This window comes from Heteronotia binoei, chromosome 15 (assembly GCF_032191835.1).
Source record: "Heteronotia binoei isolate CCM8104 ecotype False Entrance Well chromosome 15, APGP_CSIRO_Hbin_v1, whole genome shotgun sequence".
NCBI lineage: Eukaryota > Metazoa > Chordata > Lepidosauria > Squamata > Gekkonidae > Heteronotia > Heteronotia binoei.
The window spans coordinates 56,042,687-56,068,599 of record NC_083237.1 but is presented as its reverse complement, the minus strand read 5'-3'; the positions used below and the strand labels follow the sequence as shown (position 1 = coordinate 56,068,599).

General features: G+C 47.7%; 1 protein-coding gene across 1 annotated transcript; it reads right to left on the bottom strand.

Annotated features, from left to right (window-relative positions):
* Nucleotides 1–312: 312 nt before the first annotated feature.
* Nucleotides 313–24,077, bottom strand: LOC132583995 (keratin, type I cytoskeletal 47 kDa-like). Its single transcript, XM_060255760.1, has 9 exons — nucleotides 23,786–24,077; nucleotides 16,183–16,311; nucleotides 15,080–15,162; nucleotides 12,180–12,336; nucleotides 10,772–10,933; nucleotides 8,331–8,456; nucleotides 6,426–6,634; nucleotides 5,810–5,838; nucleotides 313–410 (listed from the first exon to the last, which is right to left on the bottom strand). The coding sequence occupies exons 1-9, from the start codon at nucleotides 24,023–24,025 to the stop codon at nucleotides 313–315; spliced, it is 1,233 nt and encodes a 410-aa protein (XP_060111743.1). The 5' UTR covers nucleotides 24,026–24,077.
* Nucleotides 24,078–25,913: the final 1,836 nt, after the last annotated feature.

The following is a 25,913-nucleotide window of genomic DNA, read 5'->3' as shown; positions in this document are numbered from 1 at the left end:
TAGAATTAATAATGAGTCTGTCTATGATGAACGATTTCATTCCAGCGGTTAAGAAAGTGTGAACTTTACACTGTAGGATTCATTCAAGAGATTGTGCTGTTGATTGTAGGAGACTGGGTGGAGACCAGACGTAAGAGGAAGAACACTGAGCCAGCAGGCTGGGAGACCACAGAGGTGTGTCTAAATCTCAGGGATTCGTTGAAAAGCCGTTCTCTGAAATGATAACAAAGATGGTTCACTGGCAGTTCCTTTATTTGCAGGCACGGGATAGACTGTGCAGTCCCCACCACCCTCACCTCCAGCCAGCCTCTCTCAGAGCTGTTGCTCAACCTCCTCCACATGAGAGGAGACCACCTTGCCATCCACCAGTTCTTCAATGAGGGTCTTCACCCGGCGGGTGGAAGAAGGCTCTGCAAAGAGATAGACAAGACGGTGAGGCTACAGAAACGCCTGTGCAATATCCAAGATGCTGAATGGGTATCTGGTTCCTTCCTGAGCCTCCAGTCATTCTGGTATAGATAGATACAGAGATCTTGGGGGGCTTGGTTCCACTTCAGGGATGTCTGATTCTCCATCAAACATACCGAACCGAATCCAGCATCCTAACAGAACTGGAATACTCGCCTCATTGGAGAGCCAGTTTGGTGTGGAGAGCCAGTTTGGTGTAGTGGTTAAGTGTGCGGACTCTTATCTGGGAGAACCAAGTTTGGTTCCCCACTCCTCCACTTGCACCTGCTATTATGGCCTTGGGTCAGCCATAGCTCTGGCAGAGGTTGTCCTTGAAAGGGCAGCTGCTGTGAGAGCTCTCTCCAGCCGCACCCACCTCACAGGGTGTCTGTTGTGGGGGAGGAAGGTAAAGGAGATTGTGAGCCGCTCTGAGACTCTTCGGAGTGGAGGGCGGGATATAAATCCAATATCTTCTTCTTCTTCATTGCTAAACTAGATTCCACTTCCAGGATGCAATCTACTGATTTTCCATCTTTAAGAAATCATCAGCCTACCAACATAAGGTACCCAGCAGTTAGTGTGTGGCATGAGAGCCAGTGTGGTGTCATGGTTATACTGCTGGATTAAGACTTGGGTTCAAATCCCACGTGCTGTCAAGAAACTCACTGGGAAACGCTGGGCTTTTCAGTCTCTCTCAGCCTTCTCAGCAAGATCACTGTAAGGATAAAATGGGGCTATAATGCACAGAGTGGTACTGCAGTCAGAGCCCTCTGCTCATGACCTGAGTTCGATCCCAGCGGAAGCTGGTTCAGGTAGCCTTCCATCCTTCCGAGGTCGGTAAAACGAGTACCCAGCTTGCTGGGGGGGAAGTGTAGATGACTGAGGAAGGCAATGGCACCCCATAAAAAGTCTGCCGTGAAAACGTTGTGAAAGCAACATCATCCCAGAGTCGAAAACGACTGGAGCTTGCACAGGGGACTACCTTTACTTTTTCCTTTTATAATACATTGAATTTGATATATGTGCATGTTTATATCCATATGGCTTGGAATCAGGGGATGCGGCCTAATATGCAAATAAGTTCCTGCTGGGCTTTTTCTACAAAAAAAGCCCTGTTTATATTTATCACTTAATAAACCAAGACTTCTTCAGGTGAGTAGCCATGTTGGTTTGAAGCAACAGAGCAAAGTTGGAGTCCACTGGCCCCTTTAACCAACAAAGTTTTTATTTAAGGCAGAGGTGGAATTCTGGCAGGTGCTCCTTTGCATATTAGGCCACACACCCCTGATGTAGCCAATCCTCCAAGAGTCCTTAAAGATAGTGGCTAAACATAAAAACTGTGTTGTAATAGGTGATTTTAACTACCTGCAGATTGATTGGGTCAATATGTGTTCTGGTCGAGAGAAAGAGATTGAGTTTCTAGATGCTCTCAATGACTGTGCTATGGAGCAGATGGTCACAGAACCTACCAGGGGTGAGGCGATCCTGGATTTGGTCCTAAGTAATACCCAAGACTTGGTGAGAGATGTAAAAGTGATCGCACTGCTTGGGAGCAGTGAACATAAACATTATTGATTTCACCATTTGTATAAATAGAGAGTTGCCCCAAAAGACAAGCACAACCACGTTTAACTTTAAAAGGGGTAAATTCTCTGAGATGAGGAGGCATATGAAGAGGAAACTGAAAGGAAAGGTAAATACAGTCAAAATCCTTGGGGAAGCTTGGAGGCTATTTAAAACTACAATCCTAGAAGTTCAGATAAAATATATACCACAAGTTAGGAAAGGCACAAACAGGTATAAGAAAAGGCCTGCATGGTTAACAAACAAAGTAATGGAAGCTGTAAAAGGTAAGAAGGACTCCTTTAAGCGGTGGAAAGTTAGTCCAAGTGAGATTAATAAAAGAGAGCACAGGCTGTGGCAAATCAAATGCAAGACTGTGATCAGGCAGGCAAAAAGGGACTATGAGAAGCATATTGCAAAAAAACAAAGACCAATAATAAAAATTTCTTCAAATATATTAGAAGCAGGAAACCAGCTAGGGAGGCAGTGGGGCCCTTGGATGACCAGGGGGTAAAAGGATTAGTGAGGGAGGATAGGGAAATGGCTGAGAAGCGGAATGTATTTTTTGCCTCCGTCTTCACTGTGGAAGATGAGAAGTGTTTGCCTGCTCCAGAACCACTTATTTTGGAAGGGGTGTTGAAAGACCTGAGTCAGATTGAGGTGACAAGAGAGGCGGTCCTACAGCTGATAGACGAATTAAAAACTAATAAGTCACCAGGCCTAGATGGCATACATCCAAGAGTTCTAAAAGAACTCAAAGTTGAACTTGTGGATCTTCTGACAAAAATATGTAACCTTTCATTGAAATCTGCCTCCGTTCCTGAGGTCTGGAAGGTAGCCAATGTCACCCCCATCTTTAAAATGGGTTCCAGAGGAGATCTGGGAAATTACAGGCCAGTCAGTCTGACTTCAATACTGGGAAAGTTGGTAGAAACCATTATCAAGGACAGAATGAGTAGGCACATTGATGAACATGGGTTATTGAGGAAGACTCAGCATGGGTTCTGTAAGGGAAGATCTTGCCTCACTAACCTGTTACATTTCTTTGAGGAGGTGAACAAACATGTGGACAAAGGAGACCCAATAGATGTTGTTTACCTTGACTTCCAGAAAGCTTTTGATAAAGTTCCTCATCAAGTTCCTCATCAAAGTTCCTTAGTAAGCTCGAGAGTCATGGAGTAAAAGGACAGGTCCTCTTGTGGATCAAAAACTGGCTAATTAATAGGAAGCAGAGAGTGAGTATAAATGGGCAGTCTTCGAAATGGAGGACGGTAAGCAGTGGGGTGCCACAGGGTTCAGTACTGGGTCCCATGCTCTTTAACTTGTTCATAAATGATTTGGAGTTGGGAGTAAGCAGTGAAGTGGCCAAGTATCCAGATGACACTAAATTGTTCAGGGTGGTGAGAACCAGAGAGGATTGTGAGGCACTCCAAAGGGATCTGTTGAGGGTGGGTGAGTGGGCATCAACGTGGCAGATGAGGTTCAATGTGGCCAAGTGCAAAGTAATGCACATTGGGGCCAAAAATCCCAGCTACAAATACAAGTTGATGGGGTGTGAACTGGCAGAGACTGACCAAGAGAGAGATCTTGGGGTCGCGGTAGATAACTCAGTGAAAATGTCAAGACAGTGTGCGATTGCAATACAAAAGGCCAACGCCATGCTGGGAATTATTAGGAAGGAAATTGAAAACAAATCAGCCAGTGTCATAATGCCCCTGTATAAATCAATGGTGCGATCTCATTTGGAATACTGTGTACAATTCTGGTCACCGCACCGCAAAAAGGATATTATAGCATTGGAAAAAGTCCAGAAAAGGGCAACTAGAATGATTAAAGGCTTGGAACACTTTCCCTATGAAGAAAGGTTAAAACACTTGGGGCTCTTTAGCTTGGAGAAACGTCGACTGCGGGATGACATGATAGAGGTTTACAAGATTATACATGGGATGGAGAAAGTAGAGAAAGAAGTACTTTTCTCCCTTTCTCACAATACAAGAACTCGTGGGCAGTCGGGTTAAAATGGATAAAAGGAAGTACTTCTTCACCCAAAGGGTGATTAACATATGGAATTCACTGCCACAGGAGGTGGTGGCGGCTACAAGTATAGCCAGCTTCAAGAGGGGGTTAGATAAAAATATGGAGCAGAGGTCCATCAGTGGCTATTAGCCACAGTGTGTATATATATGTATATGTGTGTGTGTGTGTGTGTGTGTATAAACACATTTTTTTGGCCACTGTGTGACACAGAGTGTTGAAATGGATAAGCCATTGGCCTGATCCAACATGGCTTCTCTTATGTTCTTATGTTCTTAGTTTACAAGGCTCCTTTTTGTAAACTCTTGGAGGATTGGATACATCAGGGAGGGTGTGGCCTAATATGCAAAGGAGCTCCTGCTAGAATTCCACCCCCGATTCAAGGTATAATTTTTCATGTGCAAGCACACTTCCTGAACCTGAGGTAATGTGCTTGCACACAAAAGTTTATACCTTGAATAAAACTTACAGGAACTATACAGCTCTGGATTATTTTCCCCAGCTGTGATGCTTGGAATGGCACCTAGGATGTTTGTACCAGTGACACACTGCCCCCTAGTGGATAAATCCCACAAAAAGGAACAGCAACCTGTCCTCTCCAGACTCCATCCCCAAATCTCCAGGAGTTTCCCAGCCTGGATTTGGCAACCAGTGGCAGACTGGCCAGGGTGTCAGCTTGCGCAATGGCAGGTGGCCCCCCTTAAACATTAGACATGTTTAAAACATGTATTAGATATGTTTAAAATGTTAATGTCCTTTTAGTAGCTTGAAAATTTAATAGAAATTCCAATATTATTACTGAAATGCAACTAAAATTGACATTGTATTTAGGGTTGCCACCCTTCAGGTGGGGCCTGGGAGATCTGCTTTTCCAACTGATCTGCAGCTGGCAGAGATCAGCTCCCCTGGAGAACATGCAATCTGTATTTACATTTAACATCTGCTGCATACTGCCAGTAAAATGTACTATATATGTATAGTATAATTACTAAAACATACACACACACATTTATTTCGCAAAAGTTTTAATTGTACCTTTTTCCCACTTAGTTTTTTTTTACAAAATGTTATTTATTTCTCATACAAATCAAAGGATAGCCGTATAGTTGTGGGTGGCCCCTCTTTGTCTCCTGGCAACCGATATTTTTAGGCCCCTTCCACTACTGCTAGCAAACCTATCCCCCCACTCCCCACCAGTGGCCGGGGGGGGGGGGGCACCAAGCAACCTTCTTTCAATGCATCCCTCTGTGGTCAAGCAAGTGATATTGCAGGATTACTCCTGATATTACAGTGCAGCAATCATTTCTTATCCGTTGACCAAGATGAAGTTTTTAAATTATTTTTGTCTGTGGCGAAAGGCAAAAAATATTAATCAGAAACCTCATTCTTGATAGTTCGCTGCCATGGTCAGGTACACTGTCCCATGAAAATAATTCAGTTGTGTAACTTTCTCGCTTGGTCAGAGAAATTCAGTGACGCCAGAAGCCAAGAGTGATGTAATGGTGAAAATTACATCAAAAACGAAAATGGTTGTAATATAAGAAAATGCAGGGATTTTTTTTTTGTAGCAGGAACTCCTTTGCCTATTAGACCACACCCCCCTGATGTAGCCAATCCTCCAAGAGCTTACAGGGCTCTTAGGACAGGGCCTACTGTGAGCTCCAGGAGGATTGGCTACATCAGGGGTGGATGTGGCCTAAAATGCAAAGGAGTTCCTGCTACAAAAAAAAAAGCTCTGAGAAAATGTATAAGTAGCCAGGCTTACCTAGGACGACTGGTGGGTCCGCTTCTGATCTAAAGGGAGAGAAATAACATTGGACCCATTAAAGGCCTGCATGCTTTAGAAGCTCCTGAAACAAGAACTGAATAGACAGTGCAAATACATGTGCAAACGCCCCGACCTGAAGCCCTCCCACACACTGATATAGGTTCACATACATACTGCAAACATAAACCACTTTCAGACTGGTATACAACTGTGTGGTTCCACTTTCTACCAACATGCTGTTGTGGGGGAGGAAGATAAAGGAGATTGTGAGCCGCTCTGAGACTCTTGAGTGGAGGGCGGGATATAAATCCAATATCTTATTATTATTATGTCCCCCCCCCCCGCATCTGCAGTATGGGGATAAATGTGAGATCTACCTTACAGGATTGTTGTTAAGCATTCCTAAAATGACATATGTGAAGTATTTTAAATTGCCAATAAGGGCATTATTGTTAGATCCAGGTGAGCAGCCGTGTTGGTCTGAAACAGCAGAACAAAGCGGGGGTCCAGGGGTACCTTTAAGACCAACAAAGTTTTATTCAAGGTGTTGTTAGCTCTCATGCAGCCCCATGGGACGGACCGTGCCCACCTCCAGCCCCCTTCCTGAGCTCACCCTTCAAGCAGACGCCGGTAGGTGGCGATCTCCTGCTCCAGCCGGGCCTTGACGCCCATCAGTCGCTGGTAGTCTTCAGCCTGGTTCTGGGCATTGGCTCTCAGCTGCAGCAGCTCAGCCTCCCTGGCAGCGACGAGGTCCCCCAGCCGAGACAGCTCCATGCCGTAGTGGGATTCGGTCTCCGCCAAGGTACTTTCCAGGGCTGCTTTCTGGAAAGAAGGAGGGACCGCCAGACAGCTAAAGTTAAAGGGTGTTTGAAGGGATTGCAAAAGGCATTTAAAGGGACTAAGGTTTTTTTGGGGCGGGGTGCAATATACCCCAAAAACACCAATTATATTTTTGCATTCCTCTCTCCAGAACTCTCTGGGTTTTTTTTTTAAACTTAATTACCAGGCACATGGGGCACAGTTTGGATTGGGACCTTGGCACAAGGAGGGGGGGGATAAGCCTTCCTCTCACACATGCCATCTTCCCAGTCTAAAATGGCCTTGTCGTGGCAAACACACCAGCATTCACAGATGTAATGTACTCAGAGACGAGACGTGTGGAAGGCAACATGCTTTATTGGATGGTACATCACAGAACAGCGCAATGCGGGCTGGGACCCGCTTTATATACATTCTACCCGGAACAGCCCTCCAGCTGGCCAGTCCAATCCTGGCCAGTCAAACTTCCCGCCACTGATCTTGATTGGTGGAGGCTTTTCGCGCGCTGCGCAGAGTGACCAAGGGACTTCCCCTGGTCGCCTCTGCTGCATGGCCGCGCGGTGCTTTAGTTAAGCACAAGACACTACAACAGGTGTCCTCCTGAGCACTGCTCCCTCTAAGCCACGCACATGAGGGGCCGCGCCTTAGCACAGGAAGCCCCACTCAGCAGCAGTTTGGAGCCATGCAGAGTTTTGCACTGCCCTTTGCCTATTTGGAGATCACAGAGGTTATATTCTGTTCGGGACAGCTCCTTTCCGTAGGGGGGGAAATCAGAAGGGACACTGCTCCTGGGAGGCCCAGGCTAGCCTGATCTTGTCAGATCTCCAGAGCTGAGCAGGGTCAGGCCACCAGGGAAGTCCAGGGTCATGACGTGGAGGCAGGCAATGGCATACCACCTCTGAAGCTCCCTCGCCTTCAAAACCCTGTAAGGGGTCACCATAAGCTGTCTATGACTTGATGGCACTTCACGCGCAGAGACACACGCAGACACTCCTGTGTCTCCCCAGCAGGCCCGGAGGTACAGGGGGGCCTGGGAGGGGCCAGGCCCATCCTTCCAAACCCCTCCCTCCAACTGTATGGCCCCTCCATCAGAGGGCCCCCAATCTGTCTCCTTTGCTCACTGCCACTCTGAACTAGTGATATCATTGCTGCTGGTCTTTTCACTTTTTCTCTCCCCTTCCCTAACACAGTGTGCAGAGCAAAAGGCAGGGGGGGGGGGTCAAGAGATCTCTGTCTCTCCGGGAGAGGGGCACATAAGAAAGGGGTGGGGGAGCAGAGCTGCTGTGACTGCCCAGGCAAAGGGGGGTTAGCTTGTGGAACTCAAGGCAGCTTACAGTGCTAAGAGCCCAGGGCCACCGAAATGGGTGGCCCCTGCCCCTCCGCACCCAACAATTCCTGCTGTGGGCACCACCAAACACGAAATTCTGGCTACAGCCCTGCTCCCCAGTGAGGCAAACAGCTGCTTCCTGGGAAACGGAAGCTCCTTAGGAAAGTGGTGGGGGAAGAAAGGGCCGTGTCCCACCCCCATCCTCACGCCCTGGTCCAGATCCAAATCATGCTGTAGCCCCCATCCCATGCACTTGGTAACTGAGTTGTTGTTCTTCTTAAATGCAGGGGGGGGCTCCAGACCCAGGACTCCCAGCACTGGGCCAGGTTTAGACCCCCCTCCGGAGATAGCGAGTTGCTGCCCACTGCTGACCGTGTTGTGGAGGGACTGGAGCTCGATCTCCAAGGCCTGGGCCAGCCGCTTCAGCTCTGCAATCTTCACCTGAGCTGCCTGGAAGGCTTCCGTGCTGACTGCGACCTCCTGGCTGATGGCATCACACTGCAAGAGAGAGAGGGAAGCCCTCAGTCCACAGCCCTGGCACCATCATTCCATAGTCTGTGCCAATCCCACCACCCACTTCTGTGGTCGATCCTGCTGAAACCTCAATAGGCTGTACACATTTAAATGCGTTTGTAAGTTGTTTGCTTGGGTAATTCCCGTCATTTATTATGCATCTGTTAGACCAGGGGTGCTGAACTCATTTGTTATGAGGGCAGATCAGACATAGGCCATGTGTCATAAAATGTAATGCCAAGTAGCGGAGACATAAATGCTATAAAGGACATAAACACAATTAAATATTTTGTATCTCTCCTGCATGACTGAGGGAACTGGGCAAAGCTCTTTCCCTCTCTCCCCAGGGGATGAGGAGGGGGCGGAGTCTCAGCCAACAGAAGGAAAAGAGGCTTGGCTCAGTAGCTCTGAGCCAAGCTCCTCTTCCTCTCCAAGGGAGGAGCCTCAGCCAATGGAAAAAACAGAGGCTTTGCTCTGTAGCTCCTGTGTGATTGAGCATACTCGGCAAAGCAATCTGTGACACAGAAGGAAGCAACAGGATGAGAGAAGGAAGCAGACTTGCTCGTGGGCCTGATAGGAACCCTCCAGGGACCAGATCTGGCCCCCAGGTCACATGCTTGACACCCCTGTGTTAGACAAAAGGAGACTCTTGGAGCATTGAAAACAAAGTATTCCTGACTCCCTTGTGGGCAATTTTCTCCCTTTCTCACAATACAATTAATGAGCAGTAGGTTTAGAACAGATAAAAGGAAGTACTTCTTCACCCAAAGAGTAATGAACACATGTCATTCACTGTTGCAGGAAGTGGTGGCAGCTACAAGCATAGACAGCTTCAAGGGGGGATTGGATACACATATGGAGTGGAGGTCCATCAGTGGCTATTAACCAGATGAGACACTATGACGCAGTGATGCTCTGTATTCTTGGTGCGGGGGCGGGGAGCAACAGCAGGAGGGGTTCTAGAATTCTGGCCATGCTGGTGGACATCCTGATGGCACCTGGATTTTGACCTCTGTGTGACACTGGGTTTTGGACTGGATGGCCATTGGCCTGATCCAACATGGCTTCTCTTATGTTCTTCCTAGGGATGTGAATTCAGTTCAGCCGAACCAAATAATAACCCTGAAAAACAGCTGATTCAACTGTATTTGAGCCAAAGACAGCCGAATCAGATTCGGCTGCTGAATACAGCAGTTGTGAATAGCCACCAAAATTCAGCAGCTATTCGGCTCCATTATGCCCTATGAGCCATTGAAGTCAAAGGCAAAATAGGGTATAATCTAGGAAAGGTGGGGGCAGGGGTTTGAGGGAGAGGACCCAATTTGCAGGACAGCTGCAGGAGCCTCTCCCCCACAGAACCCCCAAGTTCCAAAAAGATTGGACCGGGGGGTCCAATTCTAGGAAAATCCAAAGAGGGTGCCACTGAAGCCAATGGCAAAACATAGGATAATGTAGGGTGCTGTGGGGGAGGGGGGTTGAGAGAGAGGACCCAAAACTGCAGTTGGTACGGTTGTGCCACTGGACTGGTCACTATTAGGTTGGCACAGGGCTCTGCTGTTTAGCAACATTGCATTCAATACGGTTTCTGTGCTGTGATCCTTGCAGAAAGCACCCCCTGCCAGTCGTCAGCATCCCTGCCAGGAATCTGCAACCAGAACAGATTTCAGAACCACACCAAGAGCTACCTGCATCTATCCAACTTATGAGGCCCATATTCAGGAGAAGGATTCTGGATCTCAGGGTTTTCCTCTGTTCTATGACAGGGAACTGGGGACCATGTGTAGTCCTTCCAGCAGGAATAGCCCCATCATTCATATTGCTAGGGGCTGAGGAGAATGGAAACGACAATCCTACCAGTTGGGTTGAGCTGCGTAGAAGAAGCAAGTCAAGAAGGGCTTGGTTTGGCTTGACATGAAAGCTGAGATGCAGAGTATTGCTTAAGCAAGATGAGCTATATGTGGAGCCCTTTGTTTCTATGAAGAAATTAGAACAATGCCTTGCTTTTGTCCACAAGTTGAATGCAAATGGCAAGAAACAATGAAAAGAAGAAGGGGATTCTGGGTAAATGTATGTTAATGATGTAACTAAAAACGGCTAGATCTCCATGCCCTGTAAAAATAGGCCACAATACAGAGCAGCTGAAGGATGTAACGGGGAAGTCTATACCTACACAAGAATCTTGTGATAACTTAAAGCCTGTTTCTAAAACATTATTCTTTTCTTCTCCCACACAACCCCCATTGCATACGATCCTGTAAATACTGACCAACGGCCCTCTCCCCCTTCTTCCTTTCCCAAACCTGGGCCTTGTGCAATGCCTCAGCTTCCTGGCGGTTCTTCTCCATGATTTGCTCATATTGGTCGCGGATCTCAGCCAGGATTTTCTGCAGGTCAATGCTGGGCATGGAGTCCACCTCCACATTGATGGTGCCTCCCAGCCTTCCTTGGAGAGAGGCGACTTCCTACAGGGCAAAAAGCATGAGGGTTATGTATGAATGGTGGGCAGAGGCTGGATAGATACAGAGGTCAATATCACAATCTCGTCAGATCTTGAAAGATAAGCAAGGTCGTCCTGGGATACAAAATTGGGATGGGAGACCACCATGAATACCAGGGTCATGATGGGGAGGCAAACCACCTCTGAACATCTCTGGCCTAAGTAGGGTCATCCTTGGGTTGTATTTGGATGGGAGAACACCAAGGAAGTCCAGGGTTGCTATGCAGGGACAGGCAATGGCAGACCATCTCTGAATATCTCTTGCCTTGAAAACCCTGAAGGGCTGCCCTAAGTTGGCTGTGACTTGATCGCAAAAACAAATAAAAATGCAAAGTTAAATGTTTCTCAGCCCATTTCCATACGTCATCAGAACAGAGAAGCGGCTCTTCCACACTCTCATTTTCCTCACTTGTGTACCTCTCTTGCTTTGTGTTTTGTTTCCTTTTCAGCATGCGTTTTGCTCCCTCTAGTGGTTGATTCAGTATTACATCACTATATGTTAAGCCCGTCTCCCTGCCATTTTAGCGGGCTAGGGGAAAAACCCTGAAGCAATAGGGGCACATAAGCAACAAAAATGAGAGTGCAGAAGAGTCCAAGGAGTGTGGGTTAGTACGCAACAGATTGCGAGGGGAAGCCTATGAAGGCAGGGACAGATTCTAGCAGTACCTGGTGGAGGCAGAGGATCATAGCAGGTGGGCAAAGGGCAAAACACAGATATGTCTGACAGCTCAGGGGTGTCGCCCGAATGTCATGGTGGCAGGTCCAAAAGCAAAGCCTGTCCTCCGACCAGACCCAAAATAACCTGCCCTCATAGACGTTGGTGTCCTCTCCCTATCAGATAATTTATTTCTTCTCTGGGAGGCCTTGAAAAGAAAGCTAAGTCCCTAAAATGTCAGGTCAGATCCAGAGAACTAGTAATCCTACTCCAAGAAAAAAAATAATTCAACCGCAAGCAACTGCTAGCAAAGCAGCGAGCAGGAGTATCCACCTGACCAGGGGTGGGATTCTAGCAGGAGCTCCTTTGCATATTAGGCCACACCCCCATTATGTAGCCAGTCCTCCAAGAGTTTACAAGGCTCTTTTCTGTAAGCTCTCGGAGGATTGGCTACATCAGGGGTGTGTGGCCTAATATGCAAAGGAGCTCCTGCTAGAATTCCACCCCTGCACCTGACCCACATATTGCCAAGGCCTTTTTCATACACCCTTCTCACCTCCTGGTGGTTTTTCTTGAGAAAAGCCAGTTCCTCCTGGAGGTTGTCTACTTGCAGCTGCAGACCAGCTCGGCTTGTTTTGAGGTCCTCCAATGCCTTGCGCAGGCCGCCAAGGTCTCCCTCCACAGACAGGCGCATGGCCAGCTCCGATTCTAGCCTGTGGAGGAGGGAAGACACAAAGGGTTCAGGATAACATATGTCTCCTCCACACACACACACACACACACAGAGTTCTCAAAGGTCTGGGAACCAGATGTAAACCACCCTGAACCCTCTTGTAGAGAAGGGCAGCCTAGCAAATTGAAATAAATAAATAAACACTCAGGAGCCCAGAGCCCATTTGGTTCATGGAAGCTTCCCCCATAATGAATGTGCTAACACTTTCAGAGAATCAATTCCATTGGAAGCACATCAGAGAATCAATTCCATTGGAAGCAGCACCCACAGACTGAGGCTGCTTCCAATGGAATTGATTCTCTGATGTGCATTCAGAGGCATTTGCAATGGCAAGAGCATCCACATGTGTGTGGGGGGGTATTCTCTTTGTTTTCCCTGCCTTTTTTTAAACCCCATCTCTTAGTTTCTGTACAGATGGCACAAAAGTTGAGGATAATCAACACAGTGAAGGGAGGAGCAGGATCATAACCATTGCCCCCTTCCCATGCCCACTTCTGTGCATCAGAAAAATTTCAAGTGGCGACTTCAAGAGGGAGCTGCTGAGTGGGAATTTATATGCAGATTTCATATTATCAGATTGGGACTCATTTCAGACTGCATGTGAAATCATCAAGCTTTTCTGCATTATCAGTTTCTTCACTTGTGAGTTCCTGGTGTGTTTTTTTTTTTTTTTTTTTGTGGGGGGAGAGGTCTGTTCTATATGTGTTTTGCTCCCTCTAGTGGTCGATTTGATATTACATTTTTTATGTCTGGCATAAAACCTTGCAGCTTAACAGCAGGGAGATATGCTGGACATAAAGTGGCATAATATTGAACTGACCACTAGAGGGAGCAAAGCATGTGCAGAACACAAACAAACAGGAACATATAAATGAGGCAGATATGAGTGCAGAAAAGCCCATGGCTTGTTTTAACCAGGATTAGTTTGTGAAACCAGAATTTGGCTTGCAAATGATCACTAAAACCCTGGTTTGCCTGTTCAAATGCTGGATCATTGCCTTTGCTGTCTCCCCTATAGAAGCCCAGCCCAGCCCTGCTACAAGCAGAACACTGGGGAAGAAACCAGAATTAAGCCGGGAAGTCTGAACTCATACAGCACATGACGCATATTTAAGAGTAACCGTGGTTAACAAACAAAGTTCAAACTGGTCAGACCACCACACTAACCATAATTTAGTTTAATTAAACCATTGTTAAATACGATGCCTTCATTCACTACAAAAAGTAATCATTCTTTACAGTGTTGCTCAATACAATATTCCAGTAATTCGTCCAACTATGCAATTCAGCAACAGTTGCTAATGGCTCACAGCAGTTCTAAGATCATGTTTTCAACACAGCTCTCCAATGGACTCAACTTGTTCTGGGAAACTGGACCATCTAGCCTCTCTTTTTAATAAGTCTCCCCACTCTTCTACAGTTGATAGCTTGGGGTATAACTGGAGGTAACACTTCATGCATCAGATGAAGGGGGGGGGATCACAAAAGTTAGGTATGCCCCAACACATTCTTTCATCTTTATAGGGTTGCCAATTCCCAGGTGGGGGGGAGGGGATCCCCCAGTTTGGGAGTCCTCCCCCCACTTCTGAGTCATCGGAAAGCAGGGGGGATGTCTGCTGGGCACTCCATTATTCCCTACGGAGACTGATTCCCATAGGGTATAATGGAGAATTGACCTTGGGGTATCTGGGGCTCTGGGGACTGTTTTTTTTTAGATAGAGGCAGCATAGCATCAGCAGAGAAAACCACCCCCAACGTCGCCAGCATGATGATGTCACCTGCAAGCGATGTCATTGTGCCGGCGACATCGTGCGCTGGCCTCTCCACACCTTTTTGGGGAAATTCTATGATTTTCCCAGATACTCTAGCAATTTGGGAGGAAAAACTCTATGGTACAATAGGTGTCCGGGAAAACCGTAAAGTTTTCCTGGAAATGCCTGGAGCGGCCGAGGCATGATGTTGCCGGTGTGATGATGTCGCGGGTGACGTCATTGCATCATGTATGCAAAAAAGTCCCTGCCGGAGCCCACGGGGGACTTGGCAACCCTACCCTGGTCCAATTTGCAATTAAACCAGGAAAAGAATACTTCCAGAAATTAATCCAAATCCCTCTTGATTACTGATGGATCAGGCTTCATGACTTTCATTTTAGATGCAAAACAGAGAGCTTGATCCAAGAATTCCCTCACCCCCAAAATCCAATTTAACTAGAGGTCATGGATACTTAAGGAGAATACCTGCAAAACCTGAGCTACTAGAACCCAGCTCTTTGTAAAGCCTGAGCTCCTTTGCAAGCTAATTCCAATTAAAAGGGTGTCTAGATAATTCAGATTTGTTCCTAGAAGTAAGCCCTTCTAGGCCTATGACATAAGGCTGGGAGGGCAGGTTCTTTCTCCCTCCCTCTTTCAGGGAAGGGCCTTTTCCAGGGCTTCCGCCTCCCCATTCCAGTCTGCCCCTGCAGGCCAGAGATCTTGTTGCCAGTTAAGATTGCTAACCAACCAAGGAAGATAAAACTTCTGCTCTGCCAATTGTTTTGACCTCACATAGCTCCTTCCAGAATTTTTCATGGGAATCCATGAGAGAAGCGGAACCAGAAGAGGGTGGGGTGCGTGTCCTGGCCTGGTGGGAGAATGAGATTGGTTTGTTGTTCTCACGGGTTCCCTTCTTGAAATATTACATCAATAATCCAGAAGTGAGGGGGGCTGTTAACAAAGAGCTCTTACTTCACTCTGAAATCACCCGCAGCCAGTTTGGCGTTGTCAATCTGGAGAAGCAGCCCCACATTTCTTGAGGCCTCTTCTTGGATCTGCAGAGAGAGAGAGAGAGAGAGAGAGAGAGAGAGAGAAGAGCTCAGCTTGTCTCAAAAGAGCTACTGCCCAGGGGGGGCCATGGAATGGCCAGGAGGATATGGAAGTTGCCAAGCAGGAGAAGAAACTCTGTTGGGCAAATCTGCATGCTGGCACCACTCATGAGCCATAGCGCCATCTCCTGAAGAACAAGCTTCTAATAAGGTTGCTAGACTTCATGAGGGGCCTGAAGATCTCCTGAAATTACAGCTGAACTTCAGAGAACAGAGATCAGTTCCCCTGGAGAAAGAAAGCGGCTGCTCAGGAGGGTGGGCTCCATAGCATTTTACCCCAGTGGGGTCCCTCCCCCTCCCCTAGGCTTCTCCCCCACCCCCATCCCCAAGGAATTTCCCAACCCAGAGCTGACAAACCCTATCTATAGATGGGTGAAGACTCCACTGTCTTTAGAGTTACCTTAGGAGCTGGTGGGTATCATCATGGGGGGGGGAGGGCTTTGCATAACAGATGCACACCTACAAACCTGCACAAACACAAACACACCTACAAATCTACACAAGCTCAGGAGCCACGCCTGGCTCTTTCGCACATATTGTGCAGCTCTCGAAACCTCCACCACTCCATTGGCCAGCTTGGAGAAGCCAAGCAAGACAGCAGCTTGGAAAATGCATCTAAAGTTAACGTTGCTTTCTTTCCACCTCTCTCTCCCTCCTCCATCTATTTGCCTGCCTTCCTTCTTTCCCTTCCTTCCTTCTCTCAAACATCTGACCTTCACGTCTTGCAGCTCTCCATCTGACATTTATTCTATGTAGCTCTTATATGAAGAAAGTTTGGTCACCCCTGCAAATAGGAAGTTCAGTCCCTCTGATAATTCTAATATCAGGTGGGTAGCCTGTTGGTCTGCCGTAGAAGAGCAAGATCAAAGTCCTGTAGCACCTTAGAGCCCAACAAGATCTCCAGGGTAGAAGTTTTTGAGAGTCAAAGATCCCTTCCTCAGATAGTGGGTGAAGAAGCCAGGTTACCTGAGCCCTCAGCTCACTGGCAGTGTTGAAATACCCACTCAGGTCAGAAGGCCCAGCGGACGATCGCTTTTCGTAGGTTTCCCGAATGCATCGTTCCAGCTCTTTGTTGGATTCCTCCAGAGATTTCACCTGACATTGAAAGCAAGAGAGAGTTAAATTGGGTGAGGGGATGAAAAGAAGAAAGGTTGCCCCGATACACAAAAGGACTTCCTTTGCAGTACAATTGTTAAACATGACCACTAGAGGGAGCAGTTGGGAGGTTTTTGAGAACTACCAGTTTCCCTTTTGGGTGGGGGGATGAAAAGAAGGAAGGTTGCCCTGATACAGCGAAGGACTTCCTTTGCAGTACAATTGTTAAACATAACCACTTCACCCGTTTCCCTTTTAATGTGCATGCATCAAGTGCTTTCAAGTTGCTTATGGCGACCTTAGCCTAGGCAATGTTCCCTCTAATTCCCCACCCACCCCCTTGAATGGAGCAGTTAGGGTTGCCAATCCCCAGGTGGGGGCAGGGGATCCCCCGGTTTGGAGGCCTCCCCCCGCTTCAGGGTCGTCAGAAAGCAGGGGGAGGGGAGGGAAATGTCTGCTGGGAACTCTATTATTCCCTATGGAGATTTATTCCCATAGAAAAAAATAGTGAATTGATCTGCGGGTATCTGGGGCTCTGGGGGGGCTGTTTTTTGAGGTAGAGGCATCAAATTTTCAGTACAGCATCTCGTGCCTCTCCCCAAAATACCCCCCAAGTTTCAAAAAGATTGGAGTAGGGGGTCCAATTCTATGAGCCCCCAAAGAAGATGCCCCTATCCTTCATGATTTCCTATGGAAGGAAGGCATTGAAAAGGTGTGCTGTCCCTTTAAATGTGAGGCCCAGAACGCCCTTTGGAGTTCAATGATGCTTGTCACAGCCTTAATCTTGGCTCCACCCCTAATGTCTCCTGGCTCCACCCCCAAAGTCCCCAGATATTTCTTAAATTGGACTTGGCAACCCTAGGAGCAGTTCACCTCCTGAGCAAAACAGAAATGCTGTAATCTTCAAATGGGCAAAGGGCAGTGCAAGACCCTGCATGGCTCCAGATTGCTGCTGAGCAGGGCTCCTTGTGTTAAGGAGTGGTCGTTTATGTGCACACCTTAGGGCAGGGGTGTCAACCATGCGGCCCAAGGGCCGGATCAGGCCTCCAGAGGGCTCCTAACAGGTCCACAAACAACTCACTGCCATTTACTTCCCTCTCTTTCTTGCTTTCTTCTGCATCACAGTTTGCTTTGCCAGGCTTGCTCAATCACACAGGAGCTACAGAGCAAAGGAGCTACAGAGCAAAGCCTCTGTTTTCTCCATTGGCTAACCAGCATTTAAAGCAACTTATGACATACATTTACAATGCCCAGCTATTTCATGTTTTCCCCTGGGTCTTAGGCTCAAAACATTGACCATGAAATTTCTGTAATGAATGTCAATAAATTAAAAGTAGGTTTGCAACTTAACAGATACACACCAGAACAACACCTGAACAGCATACTCAAGATTGCTACAACACAGACATTATCTCCAGATTTTGATGCAGTAATTCAGAGCAAGAGGTATCAATTATCAGAAACTTAAATAAACAAAATATTGCAAGAGTGCTAATCCTTTAAGTAAGTTTAAAGGTTTTTTAAATCTCTAATTGTGTTTGTCTGTGTCCTTTATAAAATTTCTGTCTCTGCTACCTGGCTGACACACTCTGCTACCTTTTCTGACACACATGGCCCGGCCTGACAAGGTCTCATTTATGTCGGCTTCGGCCCTCATAAACAAATGAGTTTGACACCCCTGCAAAGGGAACACTGACCCTATTACCTATGGCCATTCTCAGGTCTTGCAAATGGAGGGCCTTGGCTTCCTTGATTGAATCAATCTATCACATGCTGAGTTCTCCTTTTGCAACTGGAGAGCCAGTTTGGTGTAGTGGTTAAGTGTGCAGACTCTTATCTGGGAGAACCAGCTTTGATTCCCCACGCCTCCACTTGCACCTGCTGGAATGGCCTTGGGTCAGCCATAGCTCTCGTAGCAGTTGTCCTTGAAAGGGCAGCTGCTGTGAGAGCCCTCTTAGCCCCACCTACCTCACAGGGTGTCTGTTGTGGGGGAAGAAGATAAAGGAGATTGTAAGCCGCTCTGAGTCTTTGATTCAGAGAGAAGGGTGGGGTATAAATCTACAGTCTTCTTCTTTCCTGCTGCCTTCGAATTTTCCCAGCATCATCTTCTCCAGTGACCCTTGTCTTCTCCTTATGTGACCAAAGTGTGGTAGCCTCAGTTTAGTCATTGTAGGACCTGTGCCAGGTCTGTGTAGGAAAATACCTGGAGGCTTTGAGGGCGGATCCAGGAGAGGGCGGAGTTTGGAGAGGGGAGAGGCCTCCGCATGGTCCAATGCCACAGAGTCCATCCTTCAAAGCAGCCATTTTCTCTCGGGGAGCTGATCTCTGTCAGCCGGAGAGAGTTGCGAAAGTGGGAGATCTCCAGGTCCCACCTGGAGGCTGGCAACCTGAGGAGATTTGATCTAGAGCCCATTCCTTTGTCCTTCGGGAGATCCATAAAACTCTCCTCCAAAAGCACATATCAAACGAATCAGCTTTCTTCACTGTCCAACTTTCATTCCAAGACCTCGATCCTTTTTAATACAAGGTTGCATCTATGCCTTTTCAAAGGTGGGAGCTGCTGGAAAATGGTGGCTGCTAACAGATCCCCTGGCAAGCCCGGATGAGGATTTGCTTGGATGACAAATGATCAAGGAATACCAGGCAGGGTCGGATTAAACCCTGTGGAGGCCCCTGGGCAGTCAAAATCTCAGCGGGGGGGGGGGGGGGGCTCACAAATTACCTCAGGGCTGAAGCTGCCGCCCCACTGCCTGCCACCCAGCTGCAGCCTGCAGGCACCTTCTCAAAAGCCCCTTTGACAAATCTGTGGAAGAGAGGCAAACTTGGTGGTGACGCCAGCATCAAATGTGATGGCCAGTGCTCTCTTTGGAGTTTAGGGTTGCCAATCCCCAGGTGCGGGCAGGGGATCCCCCGGTTTGGAGACCCTCCCCCCGCTTCAGGGTCATCAGAAAGCGGGGGGAGGGGAGGGAAATGTCTGCTGGAAACTCTATTATTCCCTATGGAGATTTATTCCCATAGAAAATCATGGAGAATTGCTTTGCGGGTATCTGGGGCTCTGAGGGGGGCTATTATTTGGGGTAGAGGCACCAGATTTTCAGTATAGCATCTATTGCCTCTCCCCAAAATACCCCCCAAGTTTCAAAAAGATTGAACCAGGGGGTCCAATTCTATGAGCCCCAAAAGAAGGTGCCCCTATCCTTCATTATTTCCTATGGAAGGAAGGAATTGAAAAGGTGTGCCGTCCCTTTAAATGTGATGGCCAGAACTCCCTTTAGAGTTCAATTATGCTTGTCACAGCCTTGATCTTGGCTCCGCCCCTAATGTCTCCTGGCTCCACCCCCAAAGTCTCCTGGCTCCACCCCCAAAGTCCCCAGATATTTCTTGAATTGGACTTGGCAACTTTATTGGAGTTCACTTCTGCTTGTCACACCCTTGCTTCTGGTTGTACCCCCAATGTCTCCTGGCTCCACCCCCAAAGTCCCCAGATATTTCTAGAATTGGACTTTGCAACCCTATGCCAGCAGCAGCCATACCAGGCAAGTCAGGCAAAGAGCAGCTCAGTTGCTGGCTGCCTGTGCAGGCTGGGAGGGCTGCAAGCAGGGGGGAAACCGGGGGGAGAAGCCAGCCTGGGGCCCTTAAAGGCATGGAGGCCCCTAGGCCAGTGCCTGCTTGGCCTAATTGTTAATCCGGCCCTGATACCGGGGTTGCTCGGCAGAGGCAGGCAATGGCCAACTACCTCTATTCATCTCAGCTTCGAAAAACCTTACGGTTGCCAATAATAATAATCCCCAGGTGGGGGCAGGGGATCCTCCAGTTTGGAGGCCCTTCTCCCACTTCAGGGTCATAAGAATGTAGGGCAGGAGGAGAGGGAAATGTCTGCTGGGCACTTCATTATTCCCTATGGAGATGAATTCCCATAGGGTATAATGGAGGATTGATCTGTGAGTATTTGGGGCTGCGGGGGCCTGTTTTTTTAGTTAGAGGCACCAAATTTGCAGCATAGCATCCAGTGCCTCTCCTCAAAACACCCTCCAAGTTTGAAAAAGATTGGACCAGGGGGTCCAATTCTATCCTTCATTATTGGACCGGGGGGTCCAATTCTATCCTTCCTTATTTCCAAAAGAGGGAAGGCATTTAAAAGATGTGCAGTCCCTTTAAATGTGATGGCCAGAACTCCCTTTGAAGTTCACTTGTGTTTGTCACAACCTTGCTCCTGGTTCCACCACCCCTCCCCGCAAAGTCTCCTGGCTCCACCCCCAAAGTCCCCAGATATTTCTTGAGTCGGACCTGGCGACCCTAAAAAACCTACAGAGAGCCAGAAGTCAGCTGTGACTAGACAGTACTTCACACACAAGACGGGAAGGCTAAGAGATGAACTGAGCATCCGGCACATGGGAGCACAAACCACTGGAAAGTTCACCAGCACACACCCCAATGTGTTAATTCTGCCCATGGTTAACTAGTGGTAACGCCTGGGAGGGACTCTTATGGCTTTTCCATCTCAAGCACTGAAACACACCTCTGAAAATTCTTCTGTCCATATAATAAATACTGTCTTAAGTTTACACTAAGTAAACCAGCGGTCATCTGCCAGTGTACATAAGCTCCCTTGCCAGAGTAAAAGAAGATCCTCTCAGTTTTGGTGTAGTGGTTAAGTGAGCAGACTCTTATCTGGGAGAACCAGGTTTGATTTCCCACTCCTCCACTTGCAGCAGCTGGAATGGTCTGAGGTTAGCAGTAGCTATTGCAGGAGCTGTCCTTGAAACAGCAGCTGCTGTGAGAGCCCTCTCAGCCCCACCCACATCACAGGGTGTCTGTTGTGGGGGGAGAAGATATAGGACAGGGGTGACCAAACTGTGGCTTGGGAGCCACATGTGGCCCTTTCACACATATTGTGTGGCTCTCCAAGCCCCCACTGCCCACCCAGTCAGCTGGCTTGGAGAATGCATTTGTCTCTTTAAAACACTTCTGCAAGCCAAGCCAGCTGGTAACTTGGAGAATGCATTTGAAGTTAAAGTTGCTTTCTTTCCACCTCTTCCTCCCACCCATCTATTTGCCTTTCTTTCTCCCTCCCTCCATATCTTGCAGTTCTCAAACATCTGATGTTCATGTCTCGCGGCTCTTAAACATATGATGTTTATTCTATGCGGCTCTTACGTTGAGCAAGGTTGGCCACCCCTGATAGCGGAGACTGTAAGCTGCTCTGAGGCTCTCTGCTCAGAGAGAAGGGCGAGGTATGAATCTGCAGTCTTCGTCTTCTTGTTTCCGAAGGAGGCAGGGCTGCTTGTGAAGTTTTTTGCTCCGTAAACAGGAAATATATGGTCCTGGGCTCTGACCTGGGCAACCTTGATCTTTTGGAAGTTAAGCAAGGTGGCTGGCCCTGGCAAGACATCCTTGGAATAGCAGGGTTGTGATGAACATATGAACATATATATGAACATATGAAGCTGCCTTCTACTGAATCAGACCCTCGGTCCATCAAAGTCAGTATTGTCTTCTCAGACTGGCAGGGGCTCTCCAGGGTCTCAAGCTGAGGTTTTTCACACCTATTTGCCTGGACCCTTTTTTGGAGATGCCAGGGATTGAATTTGGGACCTTCTGCTTACCAAGCAGATGCTCTACCACTGAGCCACCATCCCTCCCTGATGATGGAAAGGTTTGCACTATTATTAACACTGGCAAGGGTGGCCCTTGCAAAACATTGGAAGAACTGCATGATGCCCTCAGTCAATGATTGGAGCATCCAGCTCTGGGATTATTTTATACTTGGGAAAATATCCTCTTACAGTTCTCCAGCACGCACACCCAAACCCCAGGAAGCCTTCATGAGCTATGGTTTCGTATTGTTACGTACCTCTCTGACCCATAACATTTTGTCAAAAAAACAAATTTTATCATAATCTGATATTGTTCGAAAAGCAGTGACGCGCCTTAACTTTTGCATTTTGGCTTTGTTGTATATATGGGGTTTTGTTTGTTTGTTTCCCCCCTTTCCCCTTCCCCTTCCTCTTCTGGGAAGTTAGTTCACCCTGTGCATTCCACGCATTCTATAAAATGAGTTCTTTTGAACTCCGTCAGTGTGTATTCTCTGTGCAGGGAGTTTATTACGCAGCTTTTTATTTTTGAGCATATTGTCTTCTTGTTGTATCTACGTCTTGAACTTTGCCTGTTTGAGCTGATCCTAGGATAATGGTATAAGTAATAATAAGTATTATTATAGGTTTTTGTCTGGGGGGGGAGGGGGATTTAAAGGGCCAAGTATTTTGTGAATATTTGACTGCACTTCTTGTATATTGTTTTTAAAAGTTTAATTAAAAAAAGAGAAAAGGTAAAGAAGGTAAACAAGACATCATCTTCTTGTGGACAATCCTATGTGTATGTACATGATTCTAAACATGAGCTGTGGAAAAGAATTTTGATCGGCAAGTCTGAAATCCTATACATTAACTAACCTCGTGATAAGGATCAACAGCATTGAAGCAGAGCAACATCCAGGACGAAATTCAAGAGGGACATAAATTTAAATTATTTCATAAAAGCAGGTTCAACAGGCAGTCTGCTGAGCATGTAGAGGCAGGGCTGTCCATCACAAAAGCCTTAAAACATATTTAAGGTCAGTCTTCATGTTCTTCCCCGCTCTCTGCTTTTCATTTTGGAAAAGGAGAATGCCTTTCGCGAAACAAGCTTCATTACTCATGCGGCACCAGAATCAGGGCCAGCGCGTGGGAGTAGGCAGGCTAGGCAGCTGCCTAGGGCACCACCCCACGTGGGGTTGCCACCAGGTGCCCCCTTACTCCCCTTGCCCCTTCCCCAGTGCTGCTCGGCTGCTGCGCTCTTTGGAGGATTCCTTAGAAGCCTCCGAAGAACGCTGTGGTTTAGCGCCGCCCAGCTGCTTTCAAGTCGAAAGCAGCCGGCGCACTATTTGGAGGCCTGGTGTGGCTGCTGCTGGCGTTGTCACCAAGTTTACCTCTCTCCTGCCTCTCCCCCGCAGCTTAGTTAAAGGGGCTTTGACAAAGGTGGCCACACTGTGACTCTTTCACACATACTGTGTGGCTCTCAAAGTCGAACAGCTTGGAGGATGCATTTAAAGGTAAAAGTTGCTTTCTTTCCAACTCCCCTCCCTCCCCCAACTTCCTTCCTTCCTTCCTCCATCTTGCAACTCTCAAACATCTGCCATTTATTTTATGTGGCTCTTATATTAAGCAAGTTTGGCCACCTCTGCTCCAAAGCATCCGTTTTCTCCAGGGGAGCTGATCTCTGCAATCTGGAAAGGACCTATAATTTTGGGGGATCCCCGGGCCCCACCTGGAGACAGGCATCCCTAGAGAGGGACCTGAGTGAGGGTACAATGCCACGGAACCCACCCTCTAAAGCAGCCATTTTCTCCAGGGAATGAACCTCTGCAGTCTGGAAAGGAGCTGTAATTCTGGAGGCTGGCTTCCCTACTGGTGGTTCAGGCCATTCCATTACTCACCCTTTCCAGGTAGGTGGCGAGGCGGTCATTCAAATTCTGCATCGTGCCCTTCTCGTTCATATCAAGGACGTTGGTCTCCTGCCCATAACGCTTCGTCGGGGACGAGAAGCTCCTAGCGACCCCACTCCCCCCAAAGACATTGGATGTCGGCTGAGATCCGGTTAAGGCGAGCAGACTCCCTCCTCTGGGCCCCTGGCCTCCTCTCAAGAAGGACTGGCTATGGCTGGAGAAAGTAGTCATGGTTCCCGCAGCTGAAGGCGATGCAGAAAGGGAAGCTGGCAATAAGACAAAACCTTGAAGAATCCCCTTATATAGGTGAGCCGAGGGGCAGGGCTAACCCCGGCCTGCTCCCCCGCTGGATCAACCCGTTCTCCTCCGTATGGACAGACAACAAGAAAGGCATTTGTTTTGGAAATGGAGCTCAAAGTAATGCTTTCTCCCTCTCTCCCCCCACCCTGCTTTCCCCCCCGGCCAAATCTGCAAGGCCGTTGCAACATCCACTGATCAGATTGGAATCGTGGCCGATTTGTCAGTGTCAGATGGATACCCAGATAGCCCAGAAGAAATGTCCAGCATGCCATTTCCCACCCTATCCAGTCCCCACATCATTCCAAGGAGATATGGAAAGGGGATGTAAAAGCTCTGGTGTGTTAGGGCTGCCTCCCTCCCCTTTTCATGCTGGTTTGAACCAGTGAGAAGAACAGATGAACAAAGCAGGAGTCAAGTGGCACCTTTAAGACCAACCAAGTTTTATTTAGAACGTAAGCTTTTGTGTGCTCTCTAAGCACACTTCATCAGACGAGGGTATTGTGGCTGGAATACATGCAGTTTGTTGATTAGGAGGGCAAACTAACTGGTCACATGGTCACATAAAACAGTGTGGCTTGGCCATTTGGTCTGGATAGCCGAAGAAGAAGAAGAAGAAGAAGAAGAAGAAGAAGAAGAAGAAGAAGAAGAAGAAGAAGAAGAAGAAGAAGAAGAAGAAGAAGAAGAAGAAGAAGATGATGATGATGATGATGATGATGATGATGATGATGATGATGATGATGATGATGATATTGGATGATGATAAGAATCTCAGAGCAGCTCACAATCTCCTTTACCTTCCTCCCCCACAACAGACACCCTGTGAGGTGGGTGGGGCTGGAGAGGGCTCTCACAGCAGCTGCCCTTTCAAGGACAACCTCTGCCAGGGCTATGGCTGACCCAAGGCCATTCCAGCAGGTGCAAGTGGAGGAGTGGGGAATCAAACCTGGTTCTCCCAGATAAGAGTCCGCACACTTCACCACTACACCAAACTGGCTCTCCAGAATAATAAAAGGTAATAAAGTTCCCTGCCAAATGGTGTTTCTGCGAATCTAGGTAAATCACAAAAGGGCATGTATATCCTAGTGGTAGTCCACCCAATCTACTTATCCGTATAAGCAGATTATAAGTATATTATAAGTAGATTGGGTGGACTACCATTAGGATATACATGGCTCCAGAGCACACTAATTGATGCAGCAGCTCACAACTTTAATGCCAGTAGCTCACAAAGTAGACTTTTTGCTCACAAGACTCCCCAGCTTACAGGGAGTATTGATTGTGACTTCTCTCAATTGGCCTCTCCATAGTCAAGCAGGGTCAACCGCAGTCAGTACTTGGATGAAAGACCACCTCGGAAGACCGAGGTTGCTATGTGGAGGTAGGCCATTGAGACCCCCAGGGTTGGGGTCACCATGAGACAGCTGCAACTCATTAGCACACTCTTCCTCTTCTGCATTATGTTTTTATCCCTCCAAGAATTTTGTTCCTCTTCAGTTGGTGCAGTTCACCGGGGATATATCTTTTCTAACGTAGCATTGTGTTGTGTATACTGTATATGAACTAAAGTTGTGTAATCGTAATGGTGTTCCCACCTGGCTGCTTGGAGCCCGTAGGACTGAGCTTGGGGACTTGGGAACAATGGGCAGTAGGATCCAGATCCCTGCCGCCCTGCTCCAATCACGAGCCCCCTGCTGGTTTGAATGATCCAATGGCGTCCTTGCGCAGAAACCGTGATGGGTATATAGTTGGCCCCATTGGCCCAGTTCTCCAGTTTCTTGAGTTCAGCCCTTGCTATGCTGTACTGAATAAAGAGAGCTAT

What these genes read in the sequence shown, in the direction of transcription:
- LOC132583995 (XM_060255760.1), bottom strand. Translation starts at nt 24,025, where the DNA reads ATGACTACTTTCTCCAGCCATAGCCAGTCCTTCTTGAGAGGAGGCCAG. An exon ending in CCAGTGAGCTGAGGGCTCAG is followed by an intron (nt 15,163 to 16,182) that starts GTAACCTGGCTT and finishes CTCTCTCTGCAG; the next exon opens with ATCCAAGAAGAGGCCTCAAG. An exon ending in GCGGGTGATTTCAGAGTGAA is followed by an intron (nt 12,337 to 15,079) that starts GTAAGAGCTCTT and finishes CCTCCTCCACAG; the next exon opens with GCTAGAATCGGAGCTGGCCA.